Source organism: Stegodyphus dumicola, chromosome X1, assembly GCF_044657685.1.
Source record: "Stegodyphus dumicola isolate Sdum_Otavi_A_Nest chromosome X1, ASM4465768v1".
In the NCBI taxonomy this organism is placed as follows: domain Eukaryota; kingdom Metazoa; phylum Arthropoda; class Arachnida; order Araneae; family Eresidae; genus Stegodyphus; species Stegodyphus dumicola.
Genome location: NC_140780.1, coordinates 119,697,919 through 119,725,696, shown reverse-complemented (window position 1 = coordinate 119,725,696; position 27,778 = coordinate 119,697,919). Strand labels below are relative to the sequence as shown.

General features: G+C 33.1%; 1 protein-coding gene across 1 annotated transcript in view; it reads right to left on the bottom strand.

The window, feature by feature from the left end:
• Nucleotides 1-12,911: 12,911 nt before the first annotated feature.
• The window catches only part of LOC118196307 (7SK snRNA methylphosphate capping enzyme-like), a 64,425-nt gene continuing 49,558 nt past the window's right edge, over nucleotides 12,912-27,778 (bottom strand). The window contains exon 4 of the mRNA XM_035367737.2: nucleotides 12,912-16,009. Within this exon, the coding sequence (XP_035223628.1) occupies nucleotides 15,804-16,009 (206 nt within the window). The 3' untranslated portion in view covers nucleotides 12,912-15,803. The remainder of the gene's footprint in view (nucleotides 16,010-27,778) is intronic.

Here is a 27,778-nt window from a genome sequence, read left to right as displayed (position 1 = left end):
TTGCAATGCAGTTTTTCAAGAACATGCGCACTTACTGCCTCTATTTATCTGTGCTGACTTAAAAAATGTTTATCAACGAAAACAAAGAAATATCAGACCGGCCATTAAGTGCAAATATCCCAATCTTCTCTTCCGAATTATTACTCTAAAATTATATAATTTTTCTGAAATATATACATATATGTATAATACAGAATCGCAAATACTTTTTTAAAGAAATATATCCTAATATATATTGGAAGAGTTGAGAGTTCAAAGTTTGGAAACCTTCCTTATAAGCTTTAAGGAGGTTCAACTGAAGTGTACCAAGCTACATTATACTACACATTATAATTAATTTAAAAGAGTATAATTATGGAAAACAGCATGGAGGAAAAGAGGGGAAATTTTTAAAAAGCCTACTTGTAACGACTACTTTAAAAAAAGTAAAAGAGTCAAGTTATATATATAGATAGATAGATAAACATTAAACATTTTAATTCAAATTATGTATGTGCCTTTTCTTCGCCTTACTATCAATAGCAGTTTTACTGACAAATGAAAAATATGCATTACAATAATTAAGACACAATAACACACCGAATAAATACTGATTCAGAAGTCAAACAACAAAAATCAGCGTTAATTCACAAAATTTTCACAGGACTAGTTTCGATGGTTTTACCGAACCATCATCTTCAGCTGCAAAACCGCAAATGAACAAGATAGGAAATAATGTTTAGATAAGATAAGAAAGCCTGGACAAGAATAAGCAAGTGGCGCCATCTGTTGGCGAAACCAGAACTAAAACATAATTTCTCTAAAAGCCGAAGGCAAATTTGGATTGGAATTAGGATCGTTAACTAGAACAGAAAGATTTTTATGAATGTGAAATGCCTCTAGAAAATCCAGTTCTCCAATGGAAGATGTTTTTTGAATAATTTTGGCAGCAGAAAAATTGAAAGTGTGATTTTCGGACCAACAATGTTGAGCAACAGAAGACTTCTGTGTTTCCTTTTTTCTAACATATGCCTCATGTTCTTTGACGCGAAATTTTAAGGCTCTCTTAGTTTGGCCAATGTAAATTAAACCGCACTGGCAAGGAATCCTATAAATACCCCAGGAATTCATATCCGGAATGGGGCCCTTGAGTATAGAAGTTGGAATTTTATTGATGGGAGAGTAAACAACCCGAAAGTTAAAATTTCTGCAAAATATGTGCAACTTTATAGCTAATTGATGGAAAGAAGGGAATGACAACAGAATTTTTATAATCTCCTAAAATAAGAGTGTGGCTTTTAGTGTGTTGAGATGAGAATTTTTTAACTGCTTGATTAATAATGTTGGGTGAAAAGCCCCTGTCAATAGCTATTGCTTTTAAATAATTTAGTTCTTCATCAAGGGCTAGTTTGGAGGAGCAAACTTGAAGAGCACGGAAAACATAGGAATAAAATGAAGCTAACTTTTGTTTAGTCGGATGACATGATTTAAAGTGTGGTGGAAGGCAAACCGATGAAGGTTTACGGTAAACCGTAGTACTGAAGTTGGATGTGTTACGTGTGACCAGAATGTCGAGAAACGGAAGAGAATTGCAAGTCTCAAGTTCAAAAGTGAACTGAATAGCAGGATCAATAGAATTCATTGTTGAAAGAACTCTATTTAAATCATCTTTATTACCTTCAAACAGGGTAAAAGTATCGTCTACGTAGCGGAACCATGCCGGGAAGTTTAAAGTTTCAAACAATTTTGATTCATAATAATGCATGTAGATATCAGCCAGGATGGGACTGAGGGGGCTTCCCATGGCTAATCCCTCAGTTTGTTTGTAATGTTTCACCCAACATTATTAATCAAGCAGTTAAAAAATTCTCATCTCAACACACTAAAAGCCACACTCTTATTTTAGGAGATTATAAAAATTCTGTTGTCATTCCCTTCTTTCCATCAATTAGCTATAAAGTTGCACATATTTTGCAGAAATTTAACTTTCGGGTTGTTTACTCTCCCATCAATAAAATTCCAACTTCTATACTCAAGGACCCCATTCCGGATATGAATTCCTGGGGTATTTATAGGATTCCTTGCCAGTGCGGTTTAATTTACATTGGCCAAACTAAGAGAGCCTTAAAATTTCGCGTCAAAGAACATGAGGCATATGTTAGAAAAAAGGAAACACAGAAGTCTTCTGTTGCTCAACATTGTTGGTCCGAAAATCACACTTTCAATTTTTCTGCTGCCAAAATTATTCAAAACACATCTTCCATTGGAGAACTGGATTTTCTAGAGGCATTTCACATTCATAAAAGTCTTTCTGTTCTAGTTAACGATCCTAATTCCAATCCAAATTTGCCTTCGGCTTTTAGAGAAATTATGTTTTAGTTCTGGTTTCGCCAACAGATGGCGCCACTTGCTTATTCTTGTCCAGGCTTTCTTATCTTATCTAAACATTATTTCCTATCTTGTTCATTTGCGGTTTTGCAGCTGAAGATGATGGTTCGGTAAAACCATCGAAACTAGTCCTGTGAAAATTTTGTGAATTAACACTGATTTTTGTTGTTTGACTTCTGAATGCATTAAAATGTTTTATTGGCCAGTAATCCAAATGCTTTAGATTTTTTTCGACCAATAAGCTATTCGAAAATTTAATGATTTGCTGCTACTCAGCTTTTCTAACACTGTTTATACTGGCAAGCAGATATGGGGAGATAAAATTAATCACAACATACTGTTTTAACTATGAAGTCCCATGACCCTGACATATGATGGTAAGCAGCTGCTGTTCCAAACTCCCAGAAGCGTATACAACCCAGTTTCCTATAAAAGACCTCCACAAAGGCATCCCTCCTCATAGGCAGATACCCTTCAAGTTGCTTTCCCTTAATTAATTCACTTAACCGAACTGAAATGAACTCCAGGATATGATTTTGAGTTCTGCATATTGCAATAACACAGTTACTTCGGGTTAACATACATACATACGTAGTAAGCCTGAACAGGAGGAAAAGAATGAGAACTTAATCCTAAATATCGAAAAGCTAGTTGCGACTGAGCGATTAAAAAGGATCAACGTTAGTAGCTGGACTTGGGGTCAAATCTAGGAGAACGAGATTGCTGCACAGGTGCTTTTCATTGTTTTCTCTATGTATAATGAGTACAAGCCAATTTCCCTTAAAAAGTACTTTTAGGCAGACAGCCCTCATCTATTTGCTTAATTTAACCTAGCCAGAATGATCCCAGATGCAATTTTTCCATCTGTATAATGGCCCACAAGTGGGTGAGTGAATAAAAGCATTGAATGCCAGTGGGGGTTCAATTCCCGACAATCAATAAGAAAAGCAACCAATGGGCCGGCTATCTATAGTTTTTGAAGTTTTCCTTAAAAAGTCATCCTCAGAGGCACCACTTCTATAAAGACAGCTCTCTAAACTCAGATAATTCATAAAAAGTTTAACATGATTCAGATGATGAATATAAATTCCACACATTCTATAGAAAAAGGACGTTTTAACAAGTTGTCACTATAATGACAATGAATTATATACTCTCACCGAGAATTTTCTGCCCTGATCATTTTAATGCTACATTTGTTATTACGAAGGTTTATTTTAGAAAACATATATTTTCTTTCATGAAATTTCAATTTTTTTCTGTCAGCTCACCAGACTGCAAATTAGGTCGAGTTCAAATAGCGAGCAAATAAAGCTTTGGCAGAGCACCAGGAAAGCAGTTTATTTTGCAAGCTGCACATCCATATGCCAATTTCGATTTTGTTGAGTGTGTTCTTATATTTGCTAGCATTTATTCTAAGAAGTCACGAATAGTTGGAACTAGGCAGCTAGAAATCTTATCAACTCACTTTGTTGTACATATTTAAGAGTTCGCGTTATCAGGACTCCACAAGTGGTAGTGAATACATTTTGCTAAATGTTTGTTGTAACTATAAGACGTATTAACAAACTTTTAGTTAATTCTACTTTTTGGCTGCATCGTTGATATTTAATTATAAAAACGGTATGTCATTCAAAACACATGAAAGTCAACAAGGAGCAGTTTTAACCCTTTCCGGCATGCTACCTTTTAAAGTTACAGTTTTGATATTAAAAAAAAAAAAAGTTAGGCAGTCTAATTAGGCTTAGAGGGTACGCAAGTCAAATTTTGTGAAGCTAGCACTTATCGTTTAATTCTGTGTGTGTGCACTGATTGAATAGAGCTTCAAAAAGAGTGCTGAAACGAGCATTGTTGTCAATGAACTGACCGATGAGATGCATAGAAACAAAGAATACAGACTCTCAGTTGTCCTAGATTATCGGTGAGCCTAGTCTAGGCACACCTAGGGTTCGCCGTTTGATTTTACGCAAGATTTCAAGGTAAAAATTTAAAACTAATATAGAATAAAGAGATTAGCATACAGTCAAAAAATAACATAGAAATTTCTTTTCAAACAATTCCTTTTATACCCTAAAAAATATCTGGAAGATTTTTTTGAAAAATGAGGGTCTTAAAAAACTAAATATGGCTAAAATATATGGACTGGTTTCTGTTGAGCTGGCATCTACCATAAACAAAGAAAGTTCAGAGTAACCTATAAATCCTTTTTCTTTCAATTTTTCTGTGCGTACAGAAGGAAATTTTAAGGCGTGTCCAGACCGGACGACACACTGTGCCGCAAAGGGTTAAAAGTTAATAAGTTTTATAGCAAGCGCCAGATTACACTATCTGACACCGCAATGAGAACCCATATTGGGAGGGGTGGAACAGAGAAACCTTATACTGAAAACAGCGCATGCGGTAATACACAATGTTATATTATCTGCAAGTAACAAGTTTTTTTGGCAAAGCTGTGAACAATTTTTTCATCTAAAAAACACCTGTATATAACTCCCTTGATAATAAATCCAAAACTATACACTGTATCCACAAAGGTCCTTAATTTTCATGACTAAGTAGTAGACGTATACTTCCAATTATAAAAATGTTTTAAATGCCGCATATACTCATGTTTTGCACTTTTTAAGTTAAAAAACGAATAATCTAACAAATACACATCCTAACTTTTACGAGTTCCCTTGGTCCTTATCTTTATATTTAGCATAAGTTCACACTTATAAAATATGAAAGAGGTCGAATACTTCGGAGATGATTTTTTCCATTGTATTGTCGTTCAGTTATATTCTTTACTTTACAATTTTGTTACATATGGCACACCAGAAGAATTTTTACACCAAAAATATATTAACATTCTCATGAAGTTTTATTACTTTAGAATCATAATCTAATTCTAAGAAAAAGCTGAATAAATTAGAACATTTTTAATTTATGCAAATAAAGTAACAAGTTGTCTATATGCCACTACTGAAGCCTACTATTGCTTTCTAGAACATGAATTCTGTAAGTGTCTGTGTGTGATTATGGCAAAGCCTCGAGGATTATTTGCCTAAGGGGAGGGATGCCTTCGTGGAGGACTTTCTAAGGGGAAACTGGCTCGTATACATCTTACACATGGGGAAAACCATGAAAACGCCCATGCAGCCAGGCCGTTCGCGGGATTTGAACCTCGGACCGAACTACCAGTGTTCAGCGACTTTACCGCTCGGCCGCTGGTGGGCCCTGAATTCTGTAAGATTCTGTGAAAAAGATATCCTTTTTGAAATACATATATATATATTTATATTGATTGATATTTTCACGACAATCTGTAGAGCAATGCTAACATCACAAAACTTTTTGCAAACTGATATTTCATTTTTAGTTATGCATCAATCAAATTTGTTCAATTTGAGTACGATCTTTTATTTGATATTAAATTTTAAAATTAAGCAGTTCAGTAAATTTTTGCCGCGTGGGAGTCAAACTTTTTGCATAAACATTACGTACATGTCTATGACCAATGATTACAAAAAGAGAGGTTGCATAAGGACTTCTCTAAGCTTGGTGTATGTTCGGCATATGCATGCTTATGTTTTTATGTTTTAGAAATGATTTTTTAAATGGCGACTAATCGACTTCAGCAGGTTAAGGGTCAATGATAAGTTGAAGCTGTCTATTCATTACGTTATTTCTCATATTCGATTCCCTCTTCAAATCCTTCATTAAGAAATTAGTGACATGAGAGTGCTATTACTAATAAAACCAACAGAAGAAATAATAGCAATTTCTAATTTTTTTCCCAACCAAATCCAAACCAAAAAGAAAAATTATCCACGTACACAATTTAACCCACATTTAAGTTCACCCTGTAGCTTGAACGTGATTCAAAATTAGGAAGCTCTGGTTGAAAAAGCATAATTTTTATACCTCTTATATTTTATGACCATTATTCATATAAACAACACAGCCAGCTTTATGTCAGTTTGATATAAGAGGCTTTAACAACCTTGGCCGTAGATTTAAACCCTGGATATGGTCATCTGTAACCGATTGTAGTTTGATGGTTATGGTTACTGGAATATGGCAAAGCACACAAGAGCTATCTGCCTAAGAGGAAGGATGCTTTCGCGGAAGACCTTCTATGGGAAACTGGCTCATAATCACTTTACATGTGGGGAAAATCAACCATGCAGCCAGAACATTTTGCTTGGGATTAAACTCCTAGTATTCAACTGCCTTTACCATTCAGCCACTGATGTGACATTAAATGCACAGCCAGTGATGCTGCAACAGGTTGCAAAATTTATATAACTTAAGGAGATCCCATGTGACAGAATTTATAAGCTGCAAAGACTGCACTAGACGTGTGCTAACCCTGCATTTTAAGGTTTAAATAAATGCACATAAGTACACTAATTTAGTTTTGGGAAGTATTGATATTTAATACTGCTAAAAACAAAAATAAATTTTCCTTTCAATTTACCTAGCCCATTTTTGCTAAGAAATTAATAATTCACATTTTAGAAGCCGATTAGCTAAAGCCAGAAAATATTAGTGGTATGCTCCATTGGTTGAACAGGCTAGCTGCACTGAGATTTTCATGGCTTTGCTTAAAATGTTCTCCATGAAAGCAACACTCCCCATAAGCAGATACCTCTAATCTGCTTCGCCATATTCAAATAACTCAAATGCACAAAAATGATAATTAATGCCAATAGATGGTTGAACACTCACCAAATTATTTGCTTTCTAAGTTACAGTCGCTGTATATATGGCTTACAGCAGATACATTACACGAGTTTGCACCCAAGTTCTTTTGCGAACAATTAAATAAACAAAATATGAAATCCTCAGATGTCACTATAAAAACGCACCTGATAGAGAAAGGAAAACACACTCTTGATAGATACAAATGATAAGAAAAGGAGGTAAACATTACTTGAAAATTTAATCTCTTTTGAATTTAATGTCACTCAAAATAAAGAAAAAAATTCCTTATTCGAATTACAGCACAGGGTTTCAAATTTTCCATTCGGTTTAAATGCTAGCATATTTAGGATTCTTAATACCCTCCCTACATTACCTCTTTTTCAAACTGCTAAAAATATCTTTATTAAAAAAAAAAAAGACTTCTTTGAAGGGGAAATATTGCAACCTGCCATTGGTAAGGAGAAGCAGAATAATTAAGACACAGTTTGCAGTAGTAGCTCTAAAATAATGTTTACATGGAAAAGATGATCAGAAAATAATCTGAAATACATCCCACCATCCCTGCATTTAATAGTCAAAATGGTTTAGCCACAAATTTGGTTTATTTGACTACGGCAATGCACTCAAGAGCCACCTGTCTAAGGAGAGATGCCTTCGCATTCGAAGCCAATTTTCCTTAAGAAAAATTGGCTCATATCCCCGTTATACATGGGAAAAACCACGAAACGTCCATGCAGACAGCCCATCCCCGGGATTCAAACCCTGAATCAAACTACCAGCGTTCAGCAGCATTACAGCTAAGCCGTTGGTGGACTGGTTTAGCCCAAAGAAAGTAACTGAACTATGCAAGCAGACATGTTCTGTGCTGTGCTTATTCATCTTTATTCTGCAGTTCTAGAAAAACAGACAATCAACTGCATTCTTGCAGCCGAGTAGTAAAAGCCACTGAACACCGGTCAGTTTGGTTCGGGGTTTGAGTCACGGCGTACAGGCTGGCTGCATGGAGTTTTCGTGATTTTCCCCATGTGTAATGTGGATATAAGACAGTTTCCCTAGCAAAGACCTCCACAGGACATCCCTCCCTTTCCATGTAGTGCCTAAGGGCAGAGCATGTAATAAGTACATAAACCCCATTGTTGTGTTTGTGTACCCAAAAGTCAAATTATTATTTATTTTAAACAATATGTATACAATTATATTAAATCACAAATTTACATTTTGAATTACCTTTAATGAAAGCAATGTGACTATATTTGTAAATAATATCGGCAAAACCTGGTTTCATGCCCTCTGCTAATGCAATTTGAAGACCTGGTTCTAACTCTAATTTATTCCTGTATTTGATTTTAATTGTTGTCTGTCAACTGTTTTTCAGCTGCAGTCGAAAGATGATCTATTTTTACACGAATGGGTTCATGGCCCATTAAATCTGTTTTAATACTAGGAAGCTCGGCAAATTGGTTTTATTCCAAATTTCCTTCACTTTCGGGAGCAAAATCAAACAATGATGGAAACATTTCTAATGTTTCCTTTTTTTCTAAAAACCCACAGTACGGTCGTACATTTCGCAACTGATCATGAGCGTACTTTTTTGAAGATCCCTATTCTAGCTGATCTCTGAATGCATGAACTGATGGGAAACATCAATTTGACTGTGCAGTGTGTTTGCTAGGATCTCTGCTAAAGCCTTAGGAATATAATTAATTTTAGTCATTCACTGGAGACTCTCTACCAGTGCACTTTGATGGGGGATTTTAACAAGCATCACATGTGTCACCACACTGTGCATCAGCAAACAAGAGGATGTACAGATGCGGATATGGGGCGAGTTAATCCACTAAGCCCCAATAGCAATCCACCTTTTTTGTAGCCCACGTGAATTACAGCAATTAAACCTGGCGCTTTTTCAATATGAAACTTAGTCTTCACTGCGATCAAGAAAAAATTCCAGTTGGAAACCAACAAAAGAATAATTCTTAAAGTTGTTTATTAATCTCCAATATCAATTCAGATTTTATTCCTGATAGTAGAATAGTGAACAGAAGAGTTTAGATATTTTACGTCATTTGCGAGAGTTCATCCATCTTAGATGATTTAAGATGATGCAAAGGAGGCAATGCTCCTTCCATATCCCTCCTATTTACCTAATTGTGTCTACTGCCCTTTTTAATTCTTTTCACTAATGAAACATAATTTTCAGGAATGCCAATCAACAAATGAAGTAAAAGCAGCATCAAAAGACACATGGCAAATGATTGAAAAAAACTACTTACAGCAGCACTCCCACATGCTGTAGAACCACTGGCAAAAATTGCCATACAAGATCATTTTTAAAGTCCTTATGAATATGTATTTTATGTTTGCATTAAATCCTGTGTTGATCACGATACGTTCTCCAGGGCAGTATGCCCAATCTCTAAGCAACATATTTTATCGTAGTGCCTATTAATGACAGAACTACTATAAGACCAACTGGTCCTGTCGAGTTAGTTAACGCTGCGAAACACGTGTAGTTCCCCCGATTAAACGGGCTGGGTGTATGCTGTTTTCCTCAAATGTAACATCAATATGAGCCATTTTCCTTTAGCCAATCGTCCATGAAAGATTCCTTCCCCATAGGCAGACAACCCTGGTGTACTTTGGCATAATGACATCATACATGCAAATCAACTCTCATCATTACTCTATTTTTTAACCTTTTTTTTCCAATAACTTTAACCTCTTTCTATAACAGAAACTGTTGAAAATAATATTATCTTGCTAATGAATAACATTTACGAAAGACGCATAATATCCATTAGGACTTCCTGTTTCAAAATAAAACACTGATTTTATTTATAGCTTCCTAAGCATTCAAATATAACAAAAATGATTTCCAAAATAGTAATACAGTACAAAGTCTGTAATCTGGAATGATCTATAATCCGGACCTCAAAGCCACAAACTTACGCATGTGCGTTTAATGCGCGCGTAATTGCAAACTTTATGGTATCAGTGATTCCAATAAAGAAAAGTAAAAATCCATAAAATAAGATAAGCCATTTTCTAATACTTTATACCACATTCTATCAGTATATACTTCATACCATATTCTATTAAAATCTTAGTTTTGTTTAGGTTACATGCAAGAAGTTGCTCCAAAGAATTTTGGGGTTAAATTTTCAGCATCAAATTGTTGAAAAACCTAACGTCTGTGATCAAAATTATTTCAACTGCAGTATATATCATCTTTAATTAAAATTATTACCTTCCGAGGCATTTCAAGGACCAAAATGTAATTCTAAGAGATATTACTGTGCATCACACTAACTTTTCCTTTATACTGATAGACTACACAAATTACCATCACTGCTCTTCAGTACCATGAAATACTACATAGCCTATGTACTCGAATTGCAAAAATCGCATACATCATCTGAAAACCCTAGTAACGATGGCATCAAAAGTATAAAATTTATGGTGAATAGAACAGAATGTACAAAAAAAAAAGTTATTCTGCTTACTAGACACAAGATATGGCTAATTTAAAGAGCAAATACATTGCTCTATAATAGATCACATTTATATATCATCGACTGTTCACTCATTCTTTCCATTTAATAACTATTAATTCTGATGCACTTCAAATATTGCAAAATCTGAAGGTGAAAACACTGAAAGCAACCTCTGTCAAATTAAAACAATCTAGCCTAATCAAAATCTATTTATTTATTTTTTTTTAAATATCGCTTATTTTACCATGCAAAACAACTCCAGTCATATGGCATGGTAAAATAAGCACTATTAAAAAAAAACTTACCATACTTTGCATATTATTCTACAAAAATTTTTAATAAGGTAATTTATTCTTAATCAACTGGAGATTTTTTTTATTAAGGTCTTTTCTTTCTTCCATGATATCTCTGCATATTCAAGTAACAAAATTTTCAAATGATCACTGAATAAAGCTACATTTCTTGCCTATTTCTACAATATCTTTAGAGCTAAGTGAAACAGGGCTATTCCTTTTTATAACAATAATTCAATCACATAAATTAACTGACAAAACACCAAACACAATGCTGGGACATGAAAGTTCATTGAGGCAAGAGAATGGTTATGTAATTCGACAAGTCAACAGAGAATTCTGAATCTGAAATTTCAGAATTCTCAGTCATAGCCTTGATAAATTTCATGCAATATAGCAAACCCCATGACCATTTCAATTTAGAAAGGAGCAGAAAACCTAGACTTAATATTTTCTTTAACCAAGTAAATAGCATTTTTATATGAACAGCATTTAAATTCTTAGCCAAATTCCACTCCAATCCAGCTCCAGTAGTGATGTTGAAAGAAATATTAATTCCATCCACAGCCACAAATGAAATTACTGTTGTGGAACAATCACAATATCAGGAAAAATATTATGTTCTCAATGAATATTTCTTTTAGCAGTTAGTGAGACTAATAGTGATACTAGCAATGGAAGGGTGTGTCATATTTTCTCCCATAGAATAATACAAGATTCAAGAAATATTAAGAAACTGGTAAAGAAAACCATACGCCAAAATGGAATCTCCACAGAAAAGGAATACTCATTAATTGTGATTCAACCAATCAAGGTAACTTTAAATGCATTAGAAGTCAAGCTAAGTAATTTTATGTGGCTGAATAATGCTCAAAATACTTATTTCTATGCTTGGTATCATGTCTTCTATCATTAGTTTACTGACCTTCCATTTGTTTTATAATTGCTTCAAATTTTTATGACAATACTTTAATCATCTACTTCTGAAAGAACTCGGTTTATTATGAATTTATTTATTGTTTCACATTTTATTTAATTTTAATTATTCATTTTATTCACAGTTACTGACCTGCCATCCACAGGACTCAAACACCTCTAACTTAAGAAATTAATCCCTGGAATCTCAGAATAATTGTTTATGGGCTTAGGACACGCAATTCCTCTTCCCAACAGTAATATTATAAATATTATGCAGTGGTTTTGCAGTCTCTGAACACATATTTTAAAACAAAAATTAGTATGGGTAGTATGTAAATGCACATTTGGTAAACGAATCTGTACATAAAAATGTTTTTAAATGTACATTTGGTAAATGAACACTAACTTAAATCTAACATGCAACATATATAAAAATCCTCTTTTAAGCATTTTATTTAGAAAAGTGCAGCATAAATGTAATGCTTTATGTTCTATGGGAATGACTGCAGAACCGATCGATGCCAATTCATTTGTTGTCACTTAGGATATATATCTTCACTTTCTTTCTGCCGATGGTTAACTATACAAAAACTCTTCAAATTGGGCACTGAACCGTGAAATCTTTCTTTTAGCTAGCAGTAACTTACATACTATTAGCTTTGTATCTCTTTTTTTTTTTAACTTCCCAGAGGGAGAGACATTTTAAACAGAGTATCTAGTATATGTACACTTATAATGATGACTTAGTAAATATACAGAAAGAAACAAGGTAGAAATATGTGTGTTTTCATATGGAAATAACCTGTGTTGTTAACTTTGATTTTTTTTTTTTTTTTATTAATATGCCATTTTGTTGAATCCAGCCTGATAGTTAACATGATTCTACTGCATCATACATACAAATAAGTAAATCTATTTAAAAATAGATACCTCTCATTTAATATACTTTCTTATTTCCAAACAATGTAACATATAAAAAATTTATACTATACATATATCAGTTATAAATACAGTAGATACCACTCGTGTGCTGAAATTTGATCTGGCATCGATTGTTTCATGTTAAGTAGATGCGGATAATCAGACAAATTTTTAATTTTAATGAATTTTAAAGAAAAAAATGCTTAACATAAAAAACAGTAATACATAATTTTTACAGAAAAATTTATTTAGGTTTTTGAAAGAAATTACATAATGAAATTTCAGTGTAGGTCTAATGTATTAAATTTGTGCAGATTATAAAGGAAAACATTCATGCTTAAGCAAGTTGTTCAATTTTTAGAACTTAATACATTAGAAAATATTTACATAAGAAATACAGTTTCCAATACATAAAATCATTACAACAGTAATTAAAACTATATTAACACCAAAAGGGTGTTGTTTTATGTAGGAAAACGAAGGATGTATCCATGAAACGTTATATAAAAGGCGCAGTTCCCAGTTAATTCAGTTTGAAATCATGTTTTTAAAAAGAGAAGTGATGAATAAAAGGAAAACAAATTTTAAAACATCTAATATTAATTTTCAGTACTCACTCAGTTATTGCTATTCTTGAATAAAAAATATTAACATTGATGATGCCTTCCATTAATGTGTTCTATACAATTTTTAAATAAGAATCATATAAATACAAACTGTAGTGATGCAACTGCAAAATCTAAATTTTGCTCGATTTACAAAGCAGTAAATTTTAAGGAGTGAAGAACTCCACCCAAGCCTGTTTTAAAAAGTACAAGAGCTGGAAGTACTGTGTTTAAAAATTTTACAGCAATGTGAAACAGCATATTTTAAATATTGTACATTTCAAAAAGTATGAATTGAAAAATCCAAGCAGTTTTGATATGCATATTTGATCAATTTTAAGACTAGTATTTTAGACTGAATTTTTTTCTGGCTTGAGAGAACATCAATAAATATCAGAAAGAAATTACAGAATTTTTTTAATTTCAGTTCTGAAACATTTATCTTAGTTTTGTCTTTAAATTAAAAACAAACACTGTGGAAAAAAAATTTTTTAATTGAAATTAAAATATATTTTCTCACAGAAATGGAAGCATATTCAAAAAAGGGAAGAAGAGAAGATACTCATTTTATCATTCATATTGATTCATCTTATTTTTAATTACAAACAATGAATTTCATATTTTATTAAGCTTTCTTAAACTCTCTTATGAATTATCGTAGAACTACTTATCTACACTAGAATATAACAAAATTTATAGCTCCCATTTCTTTCATTTTGGCACAAAGTTCAGCAAAAATAATAGATCTTTTTTTCTCAAGACATTGCAATTGCACAAATTTCCTAAAGCCCTATTTCTGAAGAAGTCTAGTGCAAAATCAGCAGAATTTCAGTCATCTGGTCCAGCATAAATTCCTTGGCATGTTACAGCAACAGCAATCATAGTATTGAAACATAATTCTGAGATTATATTAATACATTTTACAAGCATTACAAAACAAGTTCAGAATTTAGAGTACATGAGCTAATTAAAGTGTGTAATTTACTATCTACAAAGCACTGGAATTAGAAGATAGTTAATCAGTGCTTGAGAGCAAAAGGCACCAGATGGGATGGCAGTAATATGCGAAATGCAACTTATATTTTACCCTTTAAATTTCCCTTCAAGAGTGTTTAATCCTAAGCACTTATAGCACACATCTGACAATCTCTGCTACAGCTACTCTGGCTCAATGAGCTTCTATACTTCAGGAATATTTTCAGTGTTCAGTGAAAACGTATATGAATGAATGTTAAGTTATTAAATTTACAAATATAAGTCTATATACATCATTTCAAATAAATTTCACACTGCAACCAAAATTGGCATATGAATAAGATTATTAAACTTCAAATTTTAAATATAAGTAATAAATACAAGAAAAATTACCCTCATTTATTAAATTACTGCCAATAAATTAAAGTCAGAAAAGTGAGAAATGTAAGAAAATATGCATGTTTGCAGAAACTGCTGACAATCTCTGCCACTGTCATTTTCTGTTACTATAACGAAGTTCAAATGATCTATCGTAAAAGGGAAAAAAAATCAGCACCCTTCTGGTGTTAAAACTGGGATCTGCTAAGTTTGACTGCAATTTTTTTCCAGACTTACATAGCAAATGAATACAATAGAATGAAAAGCCACAATTAAAGGAAAGCTAGAAAGTTATTTTTAGTTTTCATAGCTAAAAATTAGAAGAGAAAAAATTAGAGAGGGTTGCAGAATATGTGAAAAGTAAGAGCATTGCTGAATGACTTGGTTTGAGCATTTCACCAATTCCCTGAGCATAATAAAAGAAAAATTTGTATATTTTATATTTTTATATATTTATATATATCTATATATATATATTCTTATATACATTACTCGTTTTACAAGCACATTAAAAGGTATCAACTGTATTTTTTAAAAACATATACTTTGGGCTGGTCAAACACAATACATACGAGGGAAATTTCATATAAGGGGAAAAATTTGATGTATCAAAATATCACAATCGTATTGCTTTTATTAGCACAAACTAAAATGTCATAAAAATTAATCACACAAACAAGATTTTTCACTTTTGAATGTCATATAAATAACACATAAAAGCACTATGGCAAGAAAAAAAGAATTAATTTAGAAAATAACAACAAAAATAATGTTAAATTTTATATGTACAAGAAAAAAAATTGCCTCTCAGTGAATCATTTAATAGGCACGTCTTCCTATCGCAGAGCGCTGTGATGACTATACAGAAATTGAAAATGATGTCCGATTATTATCAGGTAAAAGTTAATACCTTTTTATATATTATTTACATATCTTCATAAACTCTCCAACATAAATCCATAAACTTCAAGGCACGGATATTTTTGAACCTTTGAATACAGGAAAGATATCTAACTCTTATGAACATATATTATACTGTACTTACCCTGCAGTTTAAGAAGGAATTATCCTCTAGAATAACATTCAGATGTATCACGGATTAACATAATCTGTTACATCTCATGTACTTATGAAGGAATGTAACAACTTTAGAAAAAATTCATTTATGGGAAATAATCAGTATCCCTGTTAACTGAGTTGTGAATATAACTTGAATGAATATCTCCCCTTTCCCAGTTAGAACAGGCGCCCTGTTCATCTGAATTACGATCCCAGTCAAATGGAATGGGTGACACTATATTCATCTGCATGCTTTGTTCTTGAGAAGTTACAAATTCTTTTGTGAAGAGGTATATTGGTTGCCGATAAACTGCAAGACAGTAAGGAATAAATACATTTCATTAAAGCAAATTAATGACTCCTTTAATATTCATAAATAACAATAAGTTAAAATTTTTGAACTCTTATACCTCTGTAAAAAATTTATAATTTGATAAATTTGAATTTTAATGTGCATTGCTTTTGAAACAAAGATCAGGTTAACTCCTCATGCATTTAATCATCTATGCTTTAAATCTCAGTTATGTCAGTCATTTATGTCAGTCATGTTTAGAGGCTATAATTCATTGGAGGAAGTATAAGCATATTTTGTCTGAAAATATTTATATACAGTCAAAAGTCGTTAATCCGGACTCGTCGGGACTTCGGCGATTCCAGATTATCGATTTTTCCGGATTATAGATCATCAGTTTAAATCTCGTAAGATGGCATGCAGAAATTCTAAAATTAAAAATATGAAACCGTAATTTATGAAATAAAGAACAATTATGATCTAAAGGGTATCAAAATTTACAAAAAAAGATTAATATTTATTTGTTTACTTTATTAAACATTTCTTTCAATGTAAGTTGTTTAAGTTGCTTTGTTTTATGTGATAATACTTTCTCTTTAATTCTATAAACAGACATAATTTCTTGTTCAGTTACGAAGTTCCGCTGTTCAAGTCCCGTAATTGCTGTGCCGAGAATACCGACTAACTTGTCAATCGAAATTTTTTCGTTTTCACTAACCTCTCTATCACCTTCTTCATGTCTTTGTCCATTTTCTGCAGCAATTCCACTTTTTGTTTGATGGACATCGAAACATACTTTCGTTTTGTAGATCGTTTGGGAGCTCCAGCATCGAAAATTCTATTTGATATAATCGAAAGTTCAAGTTTACTTTTATAGTATTGCTCTTACAGTCTGCAAAAAATAATAAGCCGGATCCAATTCGAAAATTAAGGAACAACACAATCATCACCATTAACTGAAATAGATAATTAGATAATTTTAGCTTATTCCGTCCGTTATACATAAAACGCGCACGCGAAAACGTATTCTGCACTTGCGCACACGCATATGCGCAGACCTAAAAGGTCTTACGTGCACGCGTAAACGCCTATGCGCATGTGTCAACGCGGCGCATGCGCAGAAAGTTTTTAGCTTTGAGGTCCGGATTATAGATCATTCCGGATTATGGGTGTCCGAATTAACGACTTTTGATTGTAGTAACTAAAGACTAGGAATTTTTTCTTTTGTGATAACAGACTTTCCAGACTTTTTTTTAAGCTGACAAAAAATTAAAATTGCTAAAAAAAATATAATTAAAAAAATTAATTTAAATATCAAATTTGCGTTGAGAAACAAAATAATTTAGCCAAGCTAACACTGCAGACTGGCATGCAAACAATTATTTGCTGTAATAAACTTAATATTATAACTAATAGTACTATCAAACATTTCTTGCTAAATTAAACCCTTGGCCTTAGAATGCATATTTAGGCAATTGTATTCAGAGTGCACAGATTTGATGAACAAATTAGGGGGGAAATATGTTAATGGAAAATTCTACCTAATATATAAGGATAAATAAATCAACAAAAGGAATGATATTAAAAGAGCAGTAAATAGTATTGCATAAATATACCACAGACACTAAGCAGAACGCAAACCCTTCAAAGACAGAAGCAAAAATTCTAAGAATTTATGAGCATAACTTTAGAACACATTTTTTGTTTTTTAAATCATCTTTCACATTCTAGATTTCAAAGATATTTCACATTTTGTCAAATCACCAGGAACGTGACAGATGACTAAAGTCATTCCCATTCTTTTTTGACAAGTTAAGAGTAGTAGGAAAAACTATGGAAGTGATAAAAACAGGGAACATCATCAATTCAAGGACATTTTATGGGTCAGTTTACAAAATTATAACTGATTATGAAATTGTAACATATAAAAATCTCATCCTTTTCACTGCAGACTTGGACATGATTAAAGCAGGTACTAATAAATCAAACTGCCTGAACAGTTCAAGGATAACAAACACTACGTTAACATAAATAGCCAGACATATAGGTGGTATAATGTATGTCTGGCATCTGCAGCTATCACAGTCTCTATCTTTTGAAAAAGACTTTCTTCCAACTTTCAGCAGATGTCTGCAATATTTCCTTCCTTTTTCCCTATAAGACGATGAACAGTCCTGAGGTGATTTCAAGGCATTTTGCTGCCTCTCAACTCACTCTAATTTATCCCAGAGGATGTTCAAAGGGTATCCAGATGTTCAAATGGGGCTCTGAGTCAACCAACATTTTCTCACTCTCATTTTCTCAAACTATTCAGTTAAAGTTTGTATTTTGCAAACAGGTATGTTGAAAATGATAACTGCCAGTTCTAAATTACTGTCACAGGATAGGTAGCAATGGAATTATCAAATATTACCCCACAAGCATTTGAGTTCAAGGTGTTAAATCTATGGGCAAGATCATATCAGGTGCACAAGTACGAAATGTGAATTTCAGACAACACATGGCGCAGCAATGCAGTTTGTGCTATAGAGATTTGCCATTTTGTTGTGTCATCAACAAGCGTCAGACATGAATGAGTGATAAACTGGAAAAGTATGTGCATAATGTTGTGTTCAATATGTCGAAATTTATCATGAATAAAGACAGACCATTTACAAACAGCATTAATTTTATTTATTTATTTTTTCATCTGAAGAAAACTGCTGCTGAGTCATACCGATTACTTCGAGAAGCTTATGGTGAACATTGCTCTACTGCAAGACACGTGTGAACGATGGTTTCACAATTTCAAATGTGTTGACCTTCAATGTTGACGACAAGGAACATAGAACACTGCAAAAAAATTTATGAAGACATGGAATTGCAAGCAATGTTGGGTGGATAATGATTCACAAATACAATAACAACTGGCCAAGCAATTGGGCGTTAGTCAACAAGCTGTTTCCAATCAGCTATGAGAGATGGAAAAGATTCAGAAGACTGGTAGAAGGGTACCACATCAGTTGAACAACAGGCAAATGGAAAAGCTCAAAAACACATGTGATGCTTTGCTCACTCGGTACAAAAGAAGGTTGTTTTTGCATCGTTACAGGTGATGAAAAATGGATTTATTTCGAGAATCCCAAGAGCAAAAAATCATGGGTAGATCTAGGCACACTATTCACATTGAATGAATCGTTTTGGCAGAAAGACGATGCGCTGTGTTTGGCGGGACCAGACAGGCGTGGTCTACAATGAGGAGTTAAAACCTGGTGAAAAGATTAATATTAAATGTTACCAACAACAATTGATCAACTTGACCCATCCGCTGCTTGAAAAAATGCTGCTGATACTGACAGACAACAAGTCATTTTTCTTCATGACAATGCTCCATCACATACGGCAAAACCGGTTCGCAACACATTGGAAGCAATCTGCTGGGAAGTTCTACCCCATGTAGACTCAACCAGACATGGCTCCTTGTGATTATCACTTGTTTGCATCGATGGGTGACGCATTTGCTGAGCAGCACTTTCGTTCGTATGAAGATATGAAAAAAATGGCTCAATGAATGCTTCGCAGCAAAAGAAAAAAAATTTTTACTGTCGTGGTATTCACAAATTGACAAAAAGATGGGGGAAAATGTATAACAAGCGATGGAGCATACTTTGAATGAAGCACTTTTTATCACTCTTCCGAATTTAGCATTTTTTAGGGAAAAAATCTGCATTTTATACTTGTACACCTGGTATTGCGAAAAACTGGACTACACAATAATTCTTCCTCTGCCAAATTTCATACTGGGAACAATGCATTTCGATATGTAATGATCATCCAGCACTTGCTAGGTCTATATTCATCAACTGAAATGCTACAATATTTAATGTTACTTCACGTAATGCTCTTCAGCGTTTATAAGTGACATGTTTTGCATAACTGTAGATGACAACAAATATTCACTTTAGTGATCACTGGCTTATATGCTGCAGCTTGCCTATGGAATTCAAGTGTAAAAATATTTGGATGAGAGGGAAAACAAAAACAGCAAGCGATATGCATAGGAAAAGGATCATTGTGTGAATAACAGATCAAGGTTCTACTGTATTATGAAAAATCTTTCAGAAACATGAAGATAACTTTTGGTCTACACACTAAATGAAAAATAACTATGAGAAGAAACTCAATTATCGTAAAAATAGTGTACCTACAGAGATTCAAGTACTATGCTAATTAACATTATTTATGTCACATTTCACAAATTCGCACTTTAAATAAACTATTTAGTTCACTAATGTAAAACAAGTCATTGTATAAGGCATCTCAAAAAGATGGGAAATTTAGACATGGGGATATAGAGAAGAAACCAAAAACAGATTTAATCACTGGAATGAAAAGGAATTTGTGGTTTATAGGTAGTCATGATATACCTACAAACCACAAATGCAATGGCTAGGTTTATGTCTTGAAGATGGTGTCTCAATCCACTTACCTATCATTTTTATGCAATAACATACTATGTCCATAGAATGTTGACGTAATATGTTAAGAACTTAAGCATTTCAATTTTTCATGGCTTTACAAGGAAATCATCCAGATTCTTATGCACATGATATATTGAGATATGTAATTTACCCTTCGATAACTGCAGGAAATGTGTGCATTGAAATGGTGATTATCTAGTTAACATCAAGTCATAAGCCTATCACCCCTTTAGATGTTTTTCTTTCTGTCTGCAACTATTCTTTACCATAATTAAATTCTTTAATTGAAGTATTCTTGTCTCTACCTATCCATTTTAAAATTTCCCCAACTTTTTTTTAACATCTTACCAGCAGCAAAGTGATAAAGCAGAATTAAAAGTTTATCTCAGCATTTACAAAACAAAACATAGATAATAGCATAATCATAGTAAGCAAAGTACACAAATACTAAAAATGACTTCATTTCAAAAAAGAAACACATGAGTGTGAATCATGTATGCGAGAGAAGGGTTACTGTAGAAGTCAAAACATTATTCTGAACAATTAATGATAATGCTGAAAGTATTTAAAAAAAAAAAGAAAGAAAGAAAGAAAGAAAGCTAGAAAACTATAAAAACATGCATTTGAAACATGGAAAAAAATACAGGTTAAAGCATTTTAATCAGCTGAAGACAGTTTCAATAACTCTATTACACTAAACGTATGATTCAAATCCCAGTGTTTGCAACAAGAATGGATAAATAATTCACATGAAAAGCATTTCATCCACATCCAAAAACCTCTAAAAGGTATAGCAAAGGTATCAATAATGAAAGACTGACTAGTTATGAAGCAGTTCCTCATGTACTACAGCCATGAGTTACACTGACACAACAGTTTACCTGCTATTTTTCTTACGGCATACTGACAACGAAAAATGACAGTCTTTGATATGTGCACAAATTTTCTTTCATTTCACAATTTTACCAAGGTAAATTCTGCTCACACTTATTACCTCTTTTGGTTATTAGTTACCCTTTCCTACTGTCTTGATAAATTCACGCCAAATGCACATATTTTTAATGTGTATAATTTTCTTCTTTCAATTTGAATTAAAATTTTAGTGAAATAATTTCATTTACATTCATTAATTCTTGAACTGCCAATCTTTAGAAATGAAGAATTTTTTGTCCTAGGTAGAAATAAATGTACACTGTTATTAATTCTAGTATTAATAACCTTATAGTTACTGAGCATGCACAATGACTCTTTTTAAAAAGCATGTAAGACCGCCATTATCACTGGGCTAAAAAAAGCATATCAGTTTATGCATTTTATGACTTAAAATAAATGCACGTCTATAAATGACTTAATTATGTAATGACAGACATATCACAGAAGCATAAGCATAACATTATCATCAATGTTATTTAATGCTACTGCAATACTTTACCTCTACTTCCAGTTATTAATTGGGCAAAGGTTTGAAAGTGTTAAGTTTAAAAATTTACAGATAGCTCACACATTTTAGCAGCAAATCAATCTCAACAAAACTTGACATACTGCAGCTAGGTTCAATTTTTAATTATTTAAGTACATTTTTCAGTTTTATACATTCCCAAATTACAGAAATCTTACATTTTGCTTCATTACCAATAATATCAAGCAACATCTGTTCAAAATCTTGAAGTTTCATAGTCTATAACTAATTCATGTTTGATTACAGCTGAAAGTTAGCACTGAATTTGAAACCATCGCAATCAATCCATAAAAGCCAATTAAAAAATTATTTAAAAGAAAGTTCATTACGAAAAACAATTTGCAGCACCTATATAATATTGATACAAAACTAGTCAATACTCAGTCTCTAACTAGAATGATTAAATGCTATTTACAAGCACATACAAGATTAATGCACAAAATTATCTTGCTAATGGAAGATGAATCTTCTAGTATGGTAAATAGTTGATGTCAAGTAGTTAGGCAATACACTGCAAGAATATACAACAGATGAAATATTTTTTATTTCATTCCCATTATTTCAGCACTCATTATGTCTTCACACAGTCTTATTTTCAGTAGGAATGAAATAGTATGCTGCACACATATGCAAAAAAGATGTTACATCTTAATGCAATTTTTGTCCTTCAAAACCTTCAAGCTTCATAGAATATGACAATTTCGCATTTGATGACATCTGAGAATCTGAGAGTTAGCAGTGAATTTGAAATCTGCAATCGGGTCATAACAGTAGCCAATAAAATAATTCATATTATTCAAAACCAAAAAACAATTTACAGTACTAACTAATACGTAACACCTTATCCTAATACTAATAGTTAACACTTTGACAAAATCAATTTACAGTACTAATATGCAACACCTTACCCTAATACTAATAGTTAACACTTTGACTCTTTTTGACAAAGCTCAGAAATAAAAGTATGCAGCACATTTTTCACAGTCGATTACACAATGAAACTGATCTTTACCCCCCCTTGTTTCAATTATATCTCGAATACGAAACAAACTCTCTAAGTTTAGATGCAAAATAAAATTATGGAAAACAAACATTAGCATGTCAATGGACTTATAAATTTTCTGCAAATACTATTTGATATGAAGATTAAAAAAAATAGAGCATTTTAAATCGCTAGATGCCAAAATTAACAAATCATTTATTCTTATATACGCCACACATAAAACATTACCATAAAAAGCACATAAACAGTAAAATTTATGTTATAGAGGAACTGGAAAAAATATAAGACAACAGTTTCAGAATGTTACTTTCTTAATGTACTGTTATTTTTAATTACAATAAAATCCCATTGTGGGTTCTATACACCGCCAATTAAAATTCCCAAACGAACTTTATAGACATACATCCTATGTAGCACATTGCAAAAAGTGCTACTAATGCTCAGTACTTCTCAGTATTATTAATTTATTTTAATATATATACTAGTATATTGTGATTTCTTTCCTAACATACTACTGATTTAGTCATGGAAATACACTTCACTGATAAAAAGTCAATATTTTATACTGGAATGACATACAACGCAGTTTGTTTATGAATTTTATAAATGTTATATTCAGCATCAGACAGTCAAGCATGCACCAAATGTATGAAAATTAGATTTTAAAATATCAATTTCAAAGTTATAGGATTAAGAAAAAATTGAGTGTTAAAAGTTACACTTTCCTCCCACACGTTTGATGATTGAAATATAATGGTGTTAAGAATAATTTATTAGAAATAGAAACATTGATTTAGCAATGTTAAAACTACAGTACAGTATTGTGCAACAAAAATTAAATATGAATAATAATTTTAAAAACTCATTTTTTTTGCATGATTGCATATTACTGAAATGATAAAAACAATGCATGTTTATAATTTAGATCAGTTTTTTAAATTTGATTTTTAGTGCTGGATTAAATAAACTATTTCACATAAAAAAATAGCTAATTACTTTGTACATTAATATTCGAACCCATTATTTTGCTCTTCTTGAGGATAGAAATTTAATTTGTACTTAATGTGCTAGTACAAAGTTTGCATGACTCATTAGTAGTTTAAAAATTTAAGCATGTACAGCAATAGAGTAATGAACTAATAAAGAGCCCACCAGTAATAGCAACTGCAATCAAACAAGAGATCCTTTTAAATGTACTGTGATTTTATGCAACACTTCAGTCAGTTCAAACTGGCTGCCTTCATAAAGAAAAAGATAATTTGTAACATATCCTTCTTGTACATGTATATGCATATTCACAAGCCCACAGACATGCATCTGCTGAAATGTATGACACGACTGAAAAGTAATCTGCTCCAAAACATTCTTAAAATAGATTTTTTTCCAAATCCTGAAAATGATTACCATATACTTCAGAATATAAACTAATCCAAGTTTAAGCTGGCAAGTAAGGCTGAATTGCAAAAATTTAGACAAAATTGGAAACTATACATAAACCAAATTTTAAAATGCTCTACAAACCCAGCTATACATCTGAGTGGGGGGGAACAGTATTAATAGATATAGATTTTATTTTAGGGGAAGCTCTTTGAGGGATTGAACACTACCACCATTTTCAGCTTCAGCTGCAGTTGAACAAGGTCAGAAGTTGCTATATATCTCAAAACAGCCAAATAATCAGAACTTTTATTTAGCTAATTCTATTGCATGACTTGACGGAGAATGCATTTGAAAAGCATGCCAAAATCAATCATCTCATAGGGAAAAAATGTTCCAGCAGTAATGATATGGATGGGGCTGAAGATCATATTAACTATGATGCAAGTGACAGCAGCTGGAATCGATGATGCCATTCACCAGGACTTGCCAGTAACAGCGAGACTTACAGAACTGCTAGAAAATTCAAACTCAGATAGTGGCATAGATAACATTGATCAATACTCTTAGACAACAAAAAAAAAAAAAAAAAAGAAAAGAAAAGAAAAGAAAACGGCGCACCAAGGAGTTATCCGAATGGGTAGAAGTGATGTACATGTACAGAAAAAAAATGATTACAGTTTGAGAAAAATTGGATGATTTATTGAAGCTTCACAAAGTGAAAAAGCCAGTAACGTTTGTCCACCTCTGGCCCTTATGCAAGCAGTTATTCGGCTTGACATCGATTGATAGAGGTTGCAGATGTCCTCCTGAGGGATATCGTGCCAAATTCTGTCCAACTGGTGCATTAGATTGTCAACATCCCGAGCTGGTTGGAGAGCACTGCTCACAATGCTCCAAACATGCTCAATAGAAGAGAGATCTGGCGACCTTGCTGGCCAAGGTAATGTTCAGCAAGCACTAAGGCAAACAGTAGAAACATGTGCAGCATGAGGGCGGGCATTATCTTGCTGAAATGTAAGCCCAGGGTGGCGTGACATGAACGGCAACACAACAGGCCTTACAACTTCGTCGACGTGCCGCTGTGCTGTAAGGTTGCGATGGATAACAATAGACCATCATTCCTGGTTGTCGGCCTCTGCCAGAAGACAGTCATGTTGGTATCACACCACTGTCCGGGGCATCTCCAGACTCGCCTTCGCTTGTCATCGAGGACTCAGTTCAAAGCGGGACTCATCACTGAAGACTATTCTACTCCAGTCGGTGACATTCCAATGTGAATGAGCCCAACACCACTGCAAACGGGCTTGACGCTGTACAGAGGTCAATGATAGTCGGCACAAGGGGCAGCATGACCTCAGCCCCCTTTCTGTAAGCTATCTATGAATAGTCCTTGCAGTCACAGAAGTACTGGTTGCACGTACAATCGATGATAATGATGCATTTGGGGCTGTGAGTGCCGCTCTGACGATTGCTCGGTCTTCATCTGTCGTTTCTCTAGGCCTACCGCTCCCTTCTTGATGCTGTGTGTGGCCATGGTTCACCCATTGCTGCCAACATCATCTAATAGTGGCATTGCTCCTGCTCAAATGTCAAGCTATTCGCCAATAAGACCAACCGGCTTCTTTGAGCCCAACTACACGAACTCTCTCAAATTCTGGCATCTGTGCATATTGTAAGTGCACCTGTATGCGAGGCTTAGTTACTGTCTACCAGAGTACACGGAATGAAATTCGTGAAGAATTTATGACCTGGAATCGTAATTTCTCCTCTTAAATAGCTTGCCAGTTGCGCAGATCAGATGTGCAGTAGCGACAACCGTTCATTCATTAGCAGCCAAAATGTAAAATTTTGCATTTACTGTCGAAACCTGCATGTATATCAATTTGTGTCCAATTTGCTTTATATCTTCTCAGTGCGTCGTGGTTGCGTCACCTTTTCTTTTTGTATAAGAGTGTATATACTAGAATTAAATTTTAAAAATATTTTTCAGTTCATTTTAACTAATTCAATTCTAAATATTCTTCAGTTATTAGTTCTTGTAATCCTAACTATCTGTAAATCAATCTGAACTTGAATTAATCGACCTCAAACTTCAGGTGCAAAAAAATTTTTGCAGAAAAATTTAGACATATGTATAGAAACACATTTGTTTCTCAAAATGCTTCCTATTGTTTAACACTGAAAAATAACTGCTGGTATAAAAAATTTTAATTTGGTAGATTATAGAATTCACTTACAGTTTACTGTTAACAATTTCTTAGTATTAAAATAAAATAAAGATTTTTTTAGCTGCCAAACTCAAAATTATTGTCAAATCTTAAACTTTGAGCAGCTGATTTTAAAAAATAATTCATTAATGAGTTACTCTGATGTCTTTAAAATAATTTATTTATGCAGATGTTTATTTTTCTACTTCTAGGCTCTTTGCAAAAATTATTGATTTTGCACCTTTTATCTTTTCAGCTATATGTAGGCTGTGTACAATATATTGCAAATACAGTCAAAAGTCGTTAATTCGGACACCCGTAATCCGGAATGATCTATAATCCGGACCTCAAAGCTAAAATCTTTCTGCGCATGCGCCGCATTTACGCATGCGCATAGGCGTTTTACTCGTGCGCGCAAGACATTTACGACTGCGCATATGCATCTGCGCAAGTGCAGAATACGTTTTCGCGTGCGTGTTTAATGTATAACAGACGGTAAAAGCTAAAATTATCTAATTATCTATTTCAGTTAATGTTGATAATTGCGTTGTTCCTTAATCTTCAAATTGGATCCGGCTTATTATTTTTTGCAGACTGTAAGAGCAATTTTCTAAAAGTAAGCTTGAACTTTCGATTATGTCAAATAGAATTTCCGATGCTGGAGCTCCCAAAGGATCTAGAAAACGAAAGTATGTTTCGATGTCCATCAAACAAAAAACGAATTGCTACAAAAAATGGATAAAAGCATATCCTTTGTTTATCTAACCGTTCCGAAATCTGTTTATCAATTTCACGCGGGGGGGGGGCACGTCGCGGCGCGCAATGAACTGGAAGTTGATCTGTCAACACTATCGTTATCTTCAGGGCAGATGCTTTTATTTTAGTCGGCTTATAATTCCTTACTAAATGTAGTATTTAATTTCGATGTACTCCGTCTTTGATATGATTTAAATCAAATTCCTCGTCATTATAAATATCACGAATATAAATCACATAGTTTTCTGGTTGCAATTTTCTAATTTCGGCTATGAGTAAGGTATGCTTTACGCATCCGCGCGTTAAAAGAAATGTTTAATAAAGTAAACAAATAAATATTAGGCTTCTTTTTTGGTAAATTTGGATACCCTTTAGATCATAATTGCTCATTATTTTATAAATTACGGTTTCATATTTTTAATTTTATAATTTCTGCATGCCATCTTACCAGATTTAAACTGATGATCTATAATCTGGAAAAATCGATAATCCGGAATCGCCGAAGTCCCGACGAGTCCGGAT